The sequence below is a fragment of the Gavialis gangeticus genome, unplaced genomic scaffold, assembly GCF_001723915.1.
Source record: "Gavialis gangeticus isolate Ggan-Ray unplaced genomic scaffold, GavGan_comp1, whole genome shotgun sequence".
Taxonomy (NCBI): Eukaryota; Metazoa; Chordata; order Crocodylia; family Gavialidae; genus Gavialis; species Gavialis gangeticus.
This window is the reverse complement of record NW_017729029.1, coordinates 20,437,971-20,456,349: the sequence shown is the minus strand read 5'-3', so window position 1 is coordinate 20,456,349 and position 18,379 is coordinate 20,437,971. Positions and strand designations below refer to the sequence as shown.

At 39.9% G+C, this 18,379-nt stretch overlaps 1 protein-coding gene across 1 annotated transcript in view; it reads left to right on the top strand.

The window, feature by feature from the left end:
• The window catches only part of DIAPH2 (diaphanous related formin 2), an 899,992-nt gene that overhangs the window by 53,622 nt on the left and 827,991 nt on the right, over positions 1–18,379 (top strand). Inside the window, exon 6 of the mRNA XM_019521025.1 lies at positions 5,415–5,554. Within this exon, the coding sequence (XP_019376570.1) occupies positions 5,415–5,554 (140 nt within the window). The remainder of the gene's footprint in view (positions 1–5,414; positions 5,555–18,379) is intronic.

Here is an 18,379-nt window from a genome sequence, read left to right as displayed (position 1 = left end):
AGGGGGGGAGCTGTCACGAGCCCCCAGAAGCCCCGAGGCCACTGCAGCAGCCGGTGAGTCTGAGGTTTTTCTGTTTTGTTGTTTTTAAAGGGCTGGAAGCTGGGACGGGTGGGTCAGTCATGGCTGGGGGGTGGCTGGGGGGGAATGGGGCCTTTGTGATTTGCAGACTTGGCTGATTTGGCAGCAGCTGTATCTCCAAATCGGATTTGCCTGAAATCGATTCAGGACAGCGATTTGAATCACCGAGTCGAATCGCCGTTCCCTGAATTGGCCGAATCCGGATCCAAAGCAAATACTAGCCGCTTCGCACAGGTCTAGTGTAAACTAATTGGAGTTGCTTTTCATTTGCTAATAGCATCAGTTTCCAGCAAAACGAGCTCCTGTTAAATTAAATGTACTGCATTATTTACCTTGTTTCAGTATGTTTGAAAATGGAGAAGTGAAGAGAAAGCAGTGAGCAAGAGCATCTTCGATAATGAAGCATGTGCTCGCTTGCTCTTCCTCAAATATGACCTATAATAATGATGGAAAGCTAAATCACCGCAAGTCCAATCAACTGCATATCCATTCAGCCAGATTCTGTTTTTGCAATATAGTTCTTTCCCTCTCAAAGTTGTATAAAGATTTCTTCTTTCCTTTTAATTGGGAAATCGCTTGCTATTTGAGAGAGCATGGGGAAGAATAGGTTTCTGAATTCCGTCATATTAACTGGTGCTTACCAGGTGTTTTTTGTGCCATGGACAAAGGGTACTTCTAACTACTCAAAAAGCAGTGCGACTTACTGCTTGGCTAGGGGCTGTTAAGTTATGCAACTTCTGCATTTCCTTCTAGTGATATAAATGAGCTACACTGTGGTAAATTTAGTCCTGAATTAAATAGGCACTTTAGTTGCAGTTTTTTTTCTGTCTTTGTACTTTCAAAGGATGTTGCAGAATTCATAGTTAAATTTATATAGTTAACCATCAACTGCATTCTAATATTATAAAAGCCTAAATCTGTCTCTGTCACGCTTTATCCATACTCTGATTGGCTGACAGAAATAGCCAATCAGAGTGTTACATGTGTGGGGGAATACTGCTGTGATTTTGAAGCTGAACAGAGGGTGGGGGAGCTGAGGCCAGCAGTGCTGGCCTTGGATTCCCCACCCTGCTCTCTGCAAGAGGCAGAACAGTGACAGCATGGTGGTGGCACTCTTTCTGCCCCTGTCCCCCCCGGTCATTCTCGATGGCAATTGTCTAGTGTTTTCATAACTGCAGAGGGATCTATCCCAATTAGTGCAGTTGTTGAGACTTCTACTGTAGATATCTACTTGCTGATCAACTTAATTGCAAAGAGTTACAAGAATGTCATTTTTGTTGTCTTGGTTAAACAACTTTTATATTAAAATGTGCGATTCTTATGGAGGTTGATGTCTTGGTAGTGAAATATAATGCTGACTGATCTGGCTGAGTACTGCTTGCACTGTTTTACTTTGAAATGAGTGCATGTGTGAGGGATGAGGGAGGGGAGAAAGAGTTATCTCTACACAAAGTTGCTGGTGTTTTCATCTCTCAATACAGTCTGAAATATATTTCTCATAGTCTTCCAATTGAATTACAGTGATATTTCACAAGTTAAATGTGCCCCTTGACTAAAAGGTATCCTGGTGCTCATCTCGGCCTTTCAGGACAGAATGAGTAGTTGGTTGATCAACTCAGTCTTCTGTCAAAAGATTTTCATTACACAATGGGCATGCAAATTTAGGAATTTGTAGTCTAGGAATTAAGTGTTCTTGGGTGCATCTGCATGCGCAATTACCATGGAGCAGTTTGTGCCAAAGTCGACTGCTTCTGGGCAGCTGTGACTGAGACACCAGGAGCTTGAGCCAGGGTGGAGCAGCCCCAGGCTGGATCCAGGGTCCAGGGGAAGGCGTTGGGCGGCAGAGGGGCTGGCTAGGGAATGAGAGTGCCCAAAGATCGGAGCTATGTAGGCCAGCAGGTAGGGCCTGACATCCTGCTGCCTGGGCTGACCAGGTGCAATGGTATGCCCTGGTCAGCATTTATGTGCATGTTTAGGTGTAGTTATTTTCACCGCTGTAAGATAATACTGTCCCCTACAGTACTGTCTTACAGAAACAAAATGTTTTTGTTTGCTGCGGTCTAGTAGCATCGCAGGTGTAGACTATGACACTTTACACTGCAGCGAATTAGTCTACTGTGCAGTTAAGCATATGTCTAGGTGCAGCCCTTGAACACTACTTCTTTCAGTAATTTTAAATGTCATTCAATCCTTATGATAAAAGAGTAATATAAAGTGAAAAATATAGGCTCTGTCCTAGGGTGCAGGTTAGGGAAGAGGCTCAAAAATAGTAGCAGCTGTTTTGCCAACCATGTTGTCCCCACACTGTCAGCAGCATGGCCTCTTGCTTGGCTGCTGCCAGGGTACTCAAACACTCAGTTACCCCTGATAAAATATTACGTAACGTTTAAAGAATTTCAAAGATTTTCTCCCTGGGATTTCTACTCTACTACCGGATTACAAATAATAACATTTTGTTTTAGTAAGTTTTACATTTTCCAATGTTGGAACAGAATGTTTTAAATCTACCTCAAGAACAAGCTTTGGTCAGTGGCTTATTTGTGAATTTTAAGCCACATTCTTTTACTCTCAAAGACTAGTAATACATTAAGACTAGTAGTAATTTTTCTTGAAAACTAAGTTTACTTTACTTTTCCAGTTATCTTAGTGGTTAAGCATAATCACAAATAGATGGGATAAAATGTCACTTGACTTTTTTGATGCTTAGGAAGGAATAGGTATCACAAACCTGCCCATGAGGGACCCTGAGAGCCCCAAATTTTACCCCACTGTGCTGCCACTCACTCCAAAGAACAGACTGAAGTTTCCCTGAGAGTTTCCCTAATCCCTATCCCAGTATCTCAGTTATTCTTCTATTATACTGGACTCTGCAGCTCCATTGAGGGATTTCTGCTGGTCCTGGGTGGCCTTATTTTTTGGGTTATGGAAGAAATAATCCCGCCTCTGTAGAGAGAATCAGCCTGGAATATCACCTGCCCAGAAGTCACTTCTTCTACAGGCAACCAGTAACGAAACAAACCAACAAAAGGGCTTATAACCAAAAAAACCCCAAAAATCAAGCAAAGGAAACCTATAACCATATGCTGAGATACAGCCTGAAAAATAAGTAAATAACTAAGTAAATAAACAAAAGAAATACCAGAATGTTGACTGTTCTTTCCCTGTATCTTAAGTCTACCATGTTTCAGAGGTGTAAATGCAACTCCTGCCTCTGCCCTTGTCATCAGGATTTCCTGCATCTTCCTGTCACATTGGTTTCACCAGACTCCTTGTATGGGGGACCCAGCCCTCCCTTGTACCTGGGAAGGCTGTTTTCCAGGCATGTTTAAGTACCCTTGCCAGTCTGGCTTAACATATGGCATCCCTTCACTTCAAGGGGAACTCAGACTATGATAGTTAACATCTTGATACCCCTTCTTCCCTCTGCCCCTTGCATATTTACCAGACTATAGCTTCGTTAATTTGGTATGCTGCCTTATATGGTAGTTTGACCAGTTAGATATTAGGCATGTTTTAAAATGTAAATATATTATTGTCTGGGCAGACAAGGCTTCTCTGTGCCTCATAGGAGCTCAGCCATTGACTCTTCTATTGTGTGAATAAGATTAAATGTTCAAATTAATCACTGCCTTATTAACACCATCTTGGCTGAATTATTGTAAAGACATACCAAAATTACATGAGCATTATTTGATATAATATATACGATGATGGGAGCAATACAGCTGAACACAGCTTTGCAATAGCTACAATTAGAGACCAAAATACCACAAGAGTAAAGCCTAGTTTAGGAGAATATCCAGGCATGCCACAAAGTGAACCCCCAAAGGTGTAATTTTATCTTCAGGTGACTCCATGACCATAGGGAGTATGTTGGATCTGAAGACCTTACTTGGGGAGTATTATAAAACTTTTCTTTCAGAAACTGATCTGGAAACATTAAGTTGATATTTCTGAATTGAAGTAACAGGAAAAATGAAAAACTTTTTGCTACTAGCCCCCACCCCCACACCTGAGCCCCTGTTATCTGCCCCTTCTTGATTAGTCCCCACTTGCCTGTGCCTATACTGCATGCCTTAACTATATTTCTATCTCATTTCCTTTCTGCCTGCCCCTCCCACCTGATCTCCCATGCATACAGCTACCGCATTCCCTGACCTGTGCTTTTGCTCTGTTCCCCACCTGTTCCCCAATTTACCTAGTCCTTCATCTGCACTGCTGCTCCTGATTTGTGTGTGATGCTGTCCAGCACCTCACTGTCATCCAATCCCAAACCCCAGCCCCAGGTCTGCTCTCACTGCACTGTTGCTGAGTCCATGGTTGCTGACTTACAGAAGTGGCATCCCCAGTAGGCACAGCAAACTCCAAGAAAAAGCCACTTTTGGGGGGTTCACTGTGTGGTATGCATGGATATTCTCCCAAATTATGTTTACTCATGTGGTGTTCGGTATCTAATTGTAAGTATTGCAAAGGTCTGTTTAGTTTTATTGTTCCCATAACTGTATGTGTTACATTATTTGATATAAATATAATTTTGATATGTCTTTATTTCGGCTAAGTTTCTTTTAGTAAGGTGGTGATTAGCTTAAAAGTTGCACCTAAAGGAGTCAGTGACCAAATTGGGGCCAGGGGAGAGCTGGAACACTGGTACTCAAATGCAAATGAGACTTAGTTTTTCCCACCTCAGTCAACATGTGGGAAAAAACATCTTGGATTCTAGTTAGGGTGACCTAATTTGAGGGAAATGCAGGACAGGGGACGTGGGTGCTCCCTCTCTCCTCTCTCTCTACCCCCCGCCCCCCGGCTCTGTGCCTCCCAGGAGGACAGTGCAGCACACACAAACATACACCTCCCTCCCCCCTTGCACCTTCTTTCTCCCTCTCACTCTGCTCCAAGTCTACTGCATCAGTGACTCTGCTTGCAGCCCAGTGGAGTCTGGACCATTGGCTGGGCTCCCTGGAGAAGATTGAAACAAAAGTCCCATATTGGTGTGAACCTGCCCACTTATGCCTGGCTTATGAGTCAGAAGCCAGACAGCTTTGCTCCAATCCAGGATTTTTTCTTCAGTTTTCTCCAACGGCTGGGGTGCTGGGACAGCTCCCAAAATCCAGGACTTGCATAACTTTATCAAGCAGGAACATTAAATTGTTTATCCTTGCTGGTTAAACAAGAAGAGACATTTCTGTAAAGTCTTATTTACAGCTGTAAGTCAGGAGTTTGGGTGCAGTTGTCAGAGAAAAGTTTTTACATAAGAAGAATAGATGTCAGTATGTGGGAGGTATCTGTTTAAATACATACTTCTAATTTCAAACCTCCTTGTTTGCACATTTTTACAGGGAGGACTGAAAAATAGCAAGCATGAATGCACACTATCTTCCCAGGAATATGTTCATGAATTACGATCTGGTATCACAGAAGAAAAACTTCTCAACTGCTTGGAGTCTCTGAGAGTGTCTCTGACCAGCAATCCAGTCAGGTAAGTGACCTCTTTTTACACTATTAATGCATATAATTATCAGCTGAGTTGTTCTACAGACTTCACAGGTAAGCTTTTTTTTTTAGCCCTTTTATACAGAGTGTTCAAAAATTTATGGACAGTTGGCACCCTTGGGGCCAGTGTTTTTGGCAGGAGTGCCGCACTAGCCCCACACCTTCCTGGAATGTCACTCTGGTCCCCTTCTCCTGCCTGATCTGGTGCTTTGCTTTCTACCCGTCCTTGATCTGCCATATGCCACACAGGCTACTTGTTTCAATTGTGGCACTTGTACTGCAAACTGGCCACCTCTCATCTAGACTCTATAATGGTGTGTGCGCATGTGTATTCCAATAGTATTCAAAGAGTTTGGTTCATTGGCTGGAGAACTTTTTGCCCTCTGCATGAGTCAGAAATGGAATCCATGTTTTTAAATATGTATCTTGATATTAGAAAACATACGAAAATCTAACTTCCTATATCAAAGTTGTTTTTAGCAAGATTACCCAGCTATGAGTTGACCAAAAAAGACACGTTAGTTCTTCTGTATTGGCTGCTATAAGAGCAGCAGGAAAGGAGGAGAATCTGAGGGATCCAAAAGAAGCTGGACACTATAGGGAACAGGAATAGAGTCTTAATTTTTTGGCAGGAATAGATGGTAGGAGTTACAGGAATTGGGAATTAGGATTAGGAGTTACAGGAACGAAGGCTTCCCCACTTAAAATAGGATCAGAGTGAAGAGTCGACTGTGGCATTGTGTTAAATCTGTTGAAATTGATCAATGGTAGATATCTTATGGTAACTTGAACTATGTCTCTAATATCAAACTCACTTTTTATGGTTATTTCAGCATTTAAAAGCTGGGGAAGTGCTGGAGGAGAACTCTGAATTAGACATGATCTGCATCTATAAATACATGTCTTTCCTATTTGCGTCTTCATATTGATGACCAAATCAGTACCTGGATAAAAACCTGAAAATGAATCTAATCTAAAGAAACTTTGATAGCCTGCTTTCTTCTACTTCTCTTGAGGTTGGAAATAACACCTGAAATCGTCATAGACTTAAAAAGTTTAAGTACTTAGGCTTTATTTTTACTAAGATAGTAAAACTTTTCTGTCAGACCTATCAGTTGTCCTCCTGTTTTGACTTTTGCATATTGCTTTTGATTGTACATTTTGCATCTTTCTAGTTCAAACTCTCTCTGTAGTGTTCAGATAATATCCTATGTAGTTTTGAAAACAACATAACTTTCCAATGGTTAGGAACAAATGTAGAATACATTTGAAAACTCTGAGATTTTTGCAACAAAATCTAGTTAACATCTGGTGAACAAGAAACGTTGAAATCTGTGGACACGCACAGATTTTTTTTTCAATGGGTTGATAAAATTCAATTCAGCAGTGATGGGCAGATGTAAACTTAGGTAATGACCTTACCAGAATATAATTTGTTGATTGGGACTAGCTTCCAGTAAAAGACTAAAGTCAAGAAGGGGTGTACAAGTTAGGAGGGATTGCTTATCAAAAAGCACAGTCACATTTTGAGGACAGTATACAGCTGACCACTGTTTTTTAACGATCCCTGAAGACAATTAAAAAATAAAAATAAAGGTAAAGTTAGTCTCCTTTCCCTGGGCAGTGTATCATGGTCTCTCTTACTCAGAAGAAATTAGTGTTTATAATGACATTAGTCCTTGATTTCCTGTGAACCTTGCCTTCTAAATCCAACTTCATTATATGCTGTCATAGTGCCTTCAGGTTTCTTGCTTAGCTCCTATGTATCTTAATCTTGCCTTAAAATGCTATTTTAATTTGGGAGATAGGATTTAACTTACTTTTTGCTACCAAAGCAATAAAAAATGATTAAAACAATTTCTGTCTTATAGCTTGTCTTGGACATCATTTCATATAATACATGAAAATTGGCCAGAGAGACTCTACCCTAGGAAATTCAGAGGCATGTCAGTGTGTCATGTTCTACTGCAATATTATAGCTTCATAATCTTCTTTTTCTGTGTTGAATTTTATGGTGTCTAGTTAAGAGTTTTTAATTCCTTAAATGGTTCTGTTGCTGGGATGCAACTCTTTTTGATCCAAGCACAGAGGGGATAAAGGAACAGAACAACTACCTTCTGAAAAATTTTGTTAAACACTTGTTTAGAAGAGTATAAATCCTGTTTCTCAATGCCTCACTAAGTGACTGTGACTTGTGAAAGATAGCTCCTGAGTTATGATTGAAGTGGAATGTACTTACATCGCCATTATGGCACTTACTGTAGAATAAAAAATATATAGCTTTGCTGTGGGGACAGAGAATATTTAGTTGCCCAATGCAGATGCTAGGGCAGCAATTTCTCAACCAGGGTGCCACAGCACTTGGAGTGTCAAGACATTCGTCTAAAGGTCCCACAGTCTGCCCTGGAATACTAAGTGTGCAAGCACCAATGAATGATTCACAAGAGAAACAGAGGTTTGAAATGGGAATCCATAGCTCCAAAAACATTCTGACGTATTATGATCCCTCTTGAGTTCTTTGCAATAAAAGAAGTATAATACTGACACAACTATCCCCATTATCAGGTTGCAGTGTTTTAACTATATGGGTATAAACAGTATAAACAAGGACTTTTGATGCTGCTTGTTCTTTTCTTTTTTTAAAGTCAGAAATAAAAAATGTCCTTCCTGCAGATTTTTTTGCAAGACAACAGTTATATATTCATTTATTTATTAAATTTGTATGTTGTCCTTCCCGAACAAAGCTTAGAATGGCTTACATTGAGATACAGAAACACCATAAAAGCAAATGGAATGGAATACGAAGCAAAAACACCTTTTTTTGGCATCCTAGCCCGTAACAAACTGGAAGAAACAGAAAATCATGGTCATACATAGTTTTTAAAAGCAAAGTTAAGGTAGAAAGATGTGATAGTAATACATAGTCTAGAATTTGAGAGATTTATGCTTTCCCGCTTTTACATTTTTGGTTGACTTGTCAGCAGATAACAGTTTCTTTGAAATAATTGTATACTTTAGGTAGGATTGTTTATTAACTGTTTCCTGTAGAGTCGTAGGAGGTGCACTTGTTGATTCTATACAACTAATTTTTCACATAATTAGGGATGTAAAATGTAGATGACTGAAAAAAGAGAAGAGAAAATTTACTTTCTCTACTGTATACACACAGAGGAAAGCAAGCCCAGAATTTAACCTGCAGTGGTGGTGGTTTGATGGACTCATTAATTATTGGTGATAACGGTTTTATTAACTTCCATGTCATTTCCATGTTTATGTATTTCGTAGTGCAAATACTGTAAATCCTGTTAACTGGCTAGAGAGATATAAAAAAAAAAAAACTGCACCTACCTTTTGCATGCTAGTTGTTGGCGACTCATTCATAATTTCTTTTTATTGTATAATTATATTTTACTGAAACAAGCATATTGTATTTGATTGTACTTCATAGGGTAGATTTATTGCATCTAATTCATTTTATGCTAAGGAAATAGATATGGCATCCTTCTTAATAACAAAGCATTTAAGGGAATTTATTGTGTGTAAGTTGTGCTTTCTTTGTTTATTTGCTTCTGTCATTCAAGAGCAAATTAAGTAAGGAGTGAGCTTTTTGCAAGTGCAAAGACTGTTAGCTTTCCAGCAGAATGCATTCTATGCATGCTGGACCAATGAGCTCAACCTTTTAGAGTAGTGGCCTGGATGCCTATGACCCAGCTGCACTAGCGTCCACCACTTCCCTCTAGGGAAGAATGTAAAAAGGAATGTGAACAGGAGTCTGCTTCACCAGGGGGAATCTGAAAAGGAATCTGCTTCTAATGTCAGAGGGAGCTGGGGGAAGAAGAGAGCTTTTCCTGGAAAACAGTGCCTGCCATAGGGAAGTGGGGAGGGAGAAAAGGGGAGAGAATAAGCAGCACCTCCCATAAGGAAGGAGAGAGCACAGAGGGCTGCAGGGGCATGGTGCAGGGCAGGAAAGTAGATGCGTAAGGCTGAGCTGCTTGCCACTGTTCCAAGCTGCAGGTTGGATTGGGTCAGTTCAGGGGCCAATTCTGGCCCACAGAATTGGTTAGCACTGAAGTGGCATGGAATTACCATTGCTTTTTCATCCAGTTATTAAACTGGGCTTTAAGGGTCTTGATGACACCTAGCTAAAGTATTGCTTACCTCCTTAGTTAAAGTAGTAGGTAACACTATATGACTGGCATACATTTGAATTCATGATGGATATTCTATTAATCTGGATAACTACTGTAGTCAATTTGGACCTAAAGGCCTAACAACAAGGTGGTTACATTTAGGAAAATGACTCTAGATAGTGTGGAAACAAAGCATTGGTTTATGTGTAGACCAGGTATATAAAAAGAGAAGACTCACTCCCACAAGCTTAGAGAAAACATCTGAGTGCTGACCACAAGGATTCAAGGCTTCAGACACGCACCAGATAAAAGGTACACACTCAGGATAGAAAAAGTAAAGAGAGAGAAACAATGAGTCTTGAAGAGAAAATCCTGCTCTAACCCCCAACCCCCCCCCCCCCAAAAAAAAAAAATCAAAAAACCAAAACAAAACGGACAACCCAGAGTTAAAGGGACTTTGTTTACTAACACCAAGTTCAGTCCAACCAAACTGATAAAGGGTAAATAAGAACAGTATGTAGATAGGATTACAAAGTTGATATAATTGTTTAAAACAAAAAAAAAAGGATCATTTCTGTTTAAAGATAATGCAAGTTTGTATAGTGTTATAAAGAATAAAGATAAGTGTTAATCTGCATCTGATTGTGAAGTATATATATCGGTGAGTGTGTGTAAATAATCAAGTGAAGTTTTCCTCTATAATACCGGGACTCCTAATAGAGACACCCAAAGAGCAAAATAAAACAACAAATATATCTAACAACCCTCCCTACAAGTGACGACATAAAGCAGAACATATTATAATAACATCCAAGATGTGAGAGGTGGGAAAGTCAGGGTACTTACAGCTCTTTGGGAGTTTATAAAAGGATACAGAGAGGCATCGTAAGATCCATCATCACACTCAGCCACACACTTTGCATAGATACTAAATATAATGTCTTCATCAGTCCGTAATTCAATTTTGAAGCGCCAGTTTATCAAATCAATGCACTAACAATATTGCTCTACAGTGAAAGTGAGTGTATTAAATGAAATGCACATTAGAAAGCTGAAGGCAGAAGAGATGAGGTCTTCAGGGCAAATATTTTTACTGAAAATATTTTTTCAAGACAAGACTTAAAGTAGTCTGAAATGAAACCAAGGTTTGGGATTAGTAACAAATGAAAAAAATATGATGATAGGGAAACACGGTAGAGATGCTGCAGAAGACTACTAATATTTATATGAAAGAAACCCAGAGTGAGTCTGACGTGGAGGATGGCTGCCAAATAGATCACTGGGCATCGTATGCATACATGTGATCAAAGTGAGGCTGTAAGCCTTGGAAAGGAATGAATGGCAGCTTTGTACTTCCTCGTGTTTAGGAAATGAAGTGAAAAGACCACCAAAGGCCTAGAGTTAGCTTGAACCTGTGCATCCTCTCTTTACTTCAGTTAGGTTGGAAACCTCTAGGGATAAGATATGACTTGGGAAGTTCCCTTGCAGTCCATGTTACAGGCCATTTTCATTCCTTAACTAGGTGTGTCAAACTTGCCTCAGGCTGGATCAGAACTTTTGGTGTCCTCCCAGGCCCAATGTCTGGGGTGCAGTTGCAGCAGCTGAGCGTCCAGTGGCGGCGGCTGAGGTCCAGGGACCAAGGGCTGTGTGGGCATGGTCTTAGTTCATTCCCCTGCCATCCACGGTCATGTCCAACATGGCCCATGGGTCCCAAATTCTGTGACAGGCCACTTCCCCTAGCTCCACCCCAAGTTTTCGGGAGCTTGCTTGTAACCCAGCAGACTGGATGGAATAGCTCCACAGGCTGAAAGCAGCCTACAGACCATATATTTAACATGCATGCCTTAAGTGTGGTGTATCTGAGCTGTAGCAGCTAATTTAAGTTAGCTGATTAATGTGTCCATTAAATAACAGTAGTTTGTTTGGATTAAACTAATAGTCCAATTCTAAGAATTGGATTTTGAATTGGGCCATTTTGTAAGTGTTTTATAATATTTCTTGAATACAATGCAGAAAAACATTACAAATAAAACAAATACAATGTGAAGATCCATTATAAGTTAAACTTGAAGCGTGTTTGAATATTGGACAGTATTTTTCCTGCTTGATGGAACACTGCTTTAAAAAAAATGTAATTCTGCTTTAACAGAAAGCTGTGACTTAACCTAGAAGTTCCTGTGCATCTTGGCTACTGTCCTAATGAAATGGTGATACATAACAGGGAAGTTGTAGGTTTATTTTTCCTTTTTCCTGCTGTGGATACAATTTTCGTAAGAGACAATGTTGAATGTTTTACTGAGCTGGAAAATGTCATTGTATAAAAAAGGAAAATGCTTCTTAATACTCTTGAATAAGTTGCTAACAGCCATAGCAGAAGTGGTCACATCATGGTCGTATCAGATTCTAACAAATCTGCAAATTCTGCTAAATACCAGTCATCAACAATCTCAGGACATGAAAAGAAGAAAGAACTACTTTACCAAAAAAATAAATAAAAAAAATTATTGGTTGGTAACATATAACCTTTTTTATGTTTTACAATAGTCTTTCCACTAAACTGGATCCTCTTTTTCCCCCTTGACCAGGAGAATATGCTTAACACAGATAAGAAGTTCTGTTGTAGCATTTAAATCTGTGCAGGCTAGTTGACAATAAAATGGAATTGCTGTACTTTGAAATTAGGTGAAATGTTTTTATTGAAAATCTACAATAATTGTTATGAAAAGTTGTAGTGAATTCCTATTTTTACCTCATTAAAAATATTATCAACATTATCAGTATCAACAGTGAAGTAGAAGCCCAGTAAGCCTAGTCAGGAAGCTATAGGTAATGCTTGTTATGTATATTTTTAGGTATTTCTTTCAATATTAAATAATAATGGAAATGTTAAAGAGGACTTACTTGAAGTTGGCTTGCCACTGAACAGCTAGGATGTATAGACTGTAAGAAGAGAAAGATGAGCAGCCTGACTTGTAGCAGGTGTGAGAGAGGCCTGCTTTTGATCCAGCTAGTCATTGTACGTTACTTCTAGCTAACAGGTAGCATTTTGGACAAATGTATCCTGACCAATATGCATAATTCCTAACCAAATTTTCTAAAGCTACCTGGTATAACTAAAATGTTAAGCTCCTGGGCTGATCCACTGTAGTGGGTTTTGAAGTGAATCCTAATAGTTCCAGTCTATCTTTGCTTAGTTGATTCTTTGGACGTTTTTCTGTCTTTATTGCACTGTCATACTATTGTTCTGCTTCTTACATTGATAACCTCTGTGAGGTTCCTTTACATGTTACGGGTATCTCACTATTAACGGAGTAATTGTGCAATTGTCTTGAGACCAGCTATACAGTATGTGCAAAATAGCTATAGCGCCATAAAAGCTCCAGTCGGCTAAGAAGCTAGACCTTGAAAATGTATATTAACTTCATAGCTGGTTGCTATTGAGCTTTAATTTACACTGTGACATATGCAGGTGCACCATGTCCACCTGGGGCTGGGAGTCTTGCAAAGCTAGTATACTATTTTCAAGGCTGGTTTTAGCTTTTTATGGTGTGATAGCTACTTTGCACATAGAGCTGGTCACAAAGCAATTTCACAATTACCCAGTTAATCGCGATATACCTGTAACATGTAGAGGGGACCTCACAGAGATTATCAACATAAGACTTAAGAAGCAGAACAATAGTATGGTAGTACAGTAATGACAGAAACATGTCCAAAGTATCAAATAAACAACCATAGATTGAAACTATTAGGATTTATTTCAAAACCCACTACAGTGGATAAGTTCAGGAGCTTAATATTTTAGTTATACCCAGGTAACATTAGACAATTTGGCTAGGAATTATGCATACAGGTCAGGACTGGGGGCCCTGGCAGCCGGGGGGGGGGTGCAGTTACTCCTGGGATATGTGAAACCCCCGGGACTGAGGGATTTTGGCTGCTGTGATCTTCTAGCCTCAGGGGTGTGGGAAACACCCAGGGTTGGGGGATCACGGCAGCTGTGATCCCAGAGTCATGGGGATTCATGGGGGAGCCATGGGGGTTCATGGCTGGGAACCCCTCAACTGAGGAGCTTGTTTCTTCCAGTGCAGGGGGAGCCGAGGAACAGACTTTCCCTGTACCAGCAATAAGGCATGATGAAATCTAATGCATGACCCCGCAATCATGCCTCACGTGTCTGGCATGGCTTCTGGTTTTTCTTTTGTGCTTTATAAGATCCCCTCTACATTTTGAAGTATACGATATCCCAGAGGTTCTTCATTATGTATATGTCATTATCTGGGCAGTTCACGGACTTGAGTCTTCTGTTTTTTTTCCTTCGATACTATGTACTAAAAATAAAAATCAGTAGCTTGTTGTTAGATAATTTGCTTTGACCTCAGACATATAAATATTAAGTCTCTGCCTTCTCTTCCGCCTTTACACTTGTATATTAATGTCAAGAACTGATGTTGTAATCAGCCCAAGTTGTCAGTATTTAAGAATTGCATTGTCATGACATTTAAGTCTTTCAAATATCAATAGGTATTAAAAACGAAATCTCCTTTACGCACTTGAAATGCAGAAGGGAAGCCTTTCACGATTCTGTATTCTTCCATTTTAAAATCTACTCTGTGAATATTTTCTTTAATCAATAGCTTGGTTCTTCATAAGAGTTGAGTATTACATTTATATGTATTTTTACTGTAGAAATAACAAATTATAGCTTTAACATACCTGCAGTACTTGTGACTTGAAAGTAATGCTCATTGTCTGAGGACTGTATTTTAGTACTCAACATTAGAGTTTTTTAAGATGAATGTGAAGGCAGAGTAGTAGTTATTTTATTAATCAGTAGGATTGGAATCTAGGAGTTCAGTAACTTATCAGAAACCACTTTTACACTTTTGTTGTTGAAAATGAAATTTTAGGAAAGGATCAATAAGCAGTAAATGACTTTCAGTTAAATTAGGGTAAGTTCTTATTTTTGAAATTAACGCAGGGAAAAGTAGTTGCTTTTCAAAGCAAACCTCTTAGGAAAAACAGTATTGATTACTGATATACAATAGGTAAACAACTGTATTTTGTACAGAATTGCAATTTAGAGTCCTAATCTTCAAAATGGGTAGTGTATTTTAATTGTAGAATCACATTCAAGGACTGAGCTGCCAAGTGTCTCAGTAGTTCTTTCCTCTTGAATAAAACTTATAGCAAATATGCTTGGTGGTGAGTTTCTATGACTGTTATGCATACAGTAGGCATATGACTAGAATAAGTTTGAAGGACTGTTGTAAGTCTGCCTGGTTTAGCCTAGTGTAGTTTCTCAACAGTCATAATGGACTTACGTGTATGTTGGCTGCAAAACTAAAAATGGCATGGTTTTGCTTGGCATACGTGTGGTTAGAAAGAACAATTTATACTGCATTAATAAATAAGCATAATTAACCTACTCTTCACCCCAAATTATAAAAAAAAATATCACCTGAATACCATGAAACAGTCCGAAGAATGTCATGGAGTTTAAATTTTATTTTGCTGCAGGCATTTTTGACTTAAGAATTAAGTAGGCTGTTAGATACAGAATATACTATGCCCAGGCTAGAATGAAAGAGTTTAATACTAGACCTTCAATGACCCTGAGTCTATTATGAATCTACTCTGGTAGACATTTTAAAAAATAATGCAAAACATATACTGCAGACAAGTATGGGAACAAATTATGTGTAAATGTCATATGGTATTCTTAAATGTGTTTATAATGCTGACCAGTGCTGACCTGAGACTTAGGAGTTTCTGCAGGAGAAAAGAATTTGAGTATTAGTGAGCTTCTCTAGTTTGGTGACAGTAACACTGGCTGTATCTACACGAGACACTGACTGCACAGTAGCCTGCAACTACTGTGTAGTTGAGTCACTTGGCAGAAAGCATGATATTATGTTACTGTGCAGTAGTCTTGGGCTACTGTGCAGTCAGCATCATGAAAAAGCCATTTGCTGCTACTGGTTTATTGTGCAGTCATTTAGTACTTGTTTATACACGTACTAAATGATTGTGCAGTCAGCATCTTGTGTAGATGCGGCTACTGTTAATGTTTTCTGTACTGCGTTGTCCCCAAAACCTCTGCACAATGTCTATTATACTTTTTTATGTAGGTTCTAATCTGAACTTAAAAGAAAATTAGCTGTTGCATGCATTTATTTACAAAGTGCATATGTTTTTATTTTTATATATGAATTTAATATCTGCCTGCAGGTAGACTTTTCTTCTCTTCCTGTGTTAGGATACTGACTGAGATGATTTAGAGTGCTTAGTTAAGTTTGTGCACTTGAACATTTAGGTTGGGATTTACAAAAGGGTTCACCGTTTGTCAAGATCTACTTAAATTGTAATGGGACTTTTCCATTGACTACAGTGACAGGAATCAGGCCAACGTGGTGCAAAACCTATTGAAAGTGGATTAGGATATTTTTTAAACTTGATCAAACACAGGGTCATCTGAGATAACTATCTACTCAAAGACTTTTGCTTAAGTAGATGATGGTGTATTTTGGGCCTCTCCGTGGATTGAAACTTTGTAGTGGTGGGGAGGTTTGTGTCCTCCAATGATCTTCAGAGTTATGTTGTCTGGAGACTTACACTTCTGGCAGGGTTACCCATGGTGAACAGTCCTAATGGGAGGTTCCAGACAATCCGTGGTCCAAAGGCATGTCCTCAATGGCACATCAGGCAGAAGATGTCAAGATTTCAACAGCTGTATAGATGGAAGAAGGCTGTAGTAAGATGGAGGTCTCCTGTCTTCTAAGGTTCTTGCTTGCCACTGGGCTCAGACTTCTCTACCTTGTCAAGATTGCATGGCTGCTGTTTCCATGCACCAGCTTCCTCATGTTAAACAGTCACGCACAGGCTTCTACCATGGAAAACAACATGCTCTCCTGTACAAACCTCCAAAACCTCTGCAGAGATGGGACCAGTAGTGACAGAAGACTAGTTAATCTGGCAGTCTTCAGCCACGAATCTGCAACTTATGGAGCTTCCTGTGGGTATTAACAAATGTCTTACAACCCTTTGTCTTAAGCTCAGCAAAAACCAGTACATCACTGTCATGATGTTGATTTACTATATGATGTCAACAATTATACTCCAGCCTTGACTACATTCTAACTAATACTTGCATGGAGGACAAGATCATTCTCCTTGGTGATTTTCAGTGTCAGTGTTGGAGGTGACCTGAAACTCTCCAGTGGCACCATTAGGAAGGACGGAGTAGGGAAAGCCAACTCTAGTGGCATGCTTTTCCTGGGCAAATATGTGGAGCATGGTCTTATCATCATGAACACCATCTTCAGACAGAGTGACAAATACAAGACCACCTGGCGACATCCTCACTCTAAATTGGCACCTCCTTGACTATGTTATTGGTAGATCCCATGATTGAATGGATGTCTATATCATGCAAGCCATGAGAAGAACCAGTGGCTGTTGGAGAGATCAGTCTTGCCAGATCCGTTATAAACATCCAGCCTGCTGTGAAGCACCAACCCCCCCAACCAAAAAACCAAAACACCAAAACAAACAAACAGCCAAAAGCAGTGTGAAGGCCTTTCAACATCAAATCTCTTCAAGACCTGAAGGTCTGTAAGGATCTCCAGTGGTGTCTCCATGGAAAGCTTGCTGCCATATCCACAATAAAAGAAGGCCATATGGAGAAACTCTAGAAGGGGTTTAAAATTGTCATTCATATAGCCCATGCTGAATACCACCCTTTGACACCAAGACTGGTTTGATAAAAGCAACACTGAGATACAAGTTTTCCTCGACTAGAAGAGAAGGGCTAATTCTGCTTGGAAAGAGGACACCTCATCTCAACAGGAGACATATTAGCTCGTCAAAGCCAAAGCTCAAACAATTCTGGAAATTTAAAAATCAGTGGTACCAAGTTAGTCACAGAGATCCACTTTTATGCTGAGAAACGTGGCATGCCTCACTTCTTCCAGGTAACAAAAGCCATCTTCAGCCCAACTTCCTGTGGTCCTACTTTCCTGCAATCTCAGGAATTCTGTGTTCCACAAAGACAATTAATCTATCCAAGCTAGATGGAAAGAGCAGTGTGAGGCACTTCTGACCTGTAAGTTTACTGTGGCAGATAACACCATTGAGTCCATCTCTCAACACCTGGAAAGGGGATCCCTGGCCAACCCTCCTATCCTAGAAGTCTGGCATGCCACCTAAGAAACCAAGAACAAAGCTACTGGATTGGAAGGCATACCTGCTGAAATGTACAATGCTGGCAGCAAGGAACTGGTACTGAGACTCCACAAAGTCATTCTGCGGATTTGGAACAATTAAGAGAACTCTGGGACCTGAAGAATGCCAAGTTCATGACTTTTTTCAAGAAAGCAGATAAGTTTGTGTGTAGGAATTACCAAAGTCTTGTCCTCCGTTCCACAGCAGGGAACAGCCTTGCCTATATCCTCCTGAACAGTCCCCACATGGCTGTACAGCTCCTCTCTCTCCAGTACAGCCTGGAAATCGCAGGCCAAGCAGCAAAGATACAAACTTTGTAGCAGTTGTGGTTAAGAACAGAAGAACCAAGAAAGTGATTCTTCCACTTTACTCAGCATTGGTGAGACCGCAACTGGAGTACTGCATCCAGTCCCGAGCACCACACTTCAACAAGGACATAGAAAAGCTCGAGAGATTCC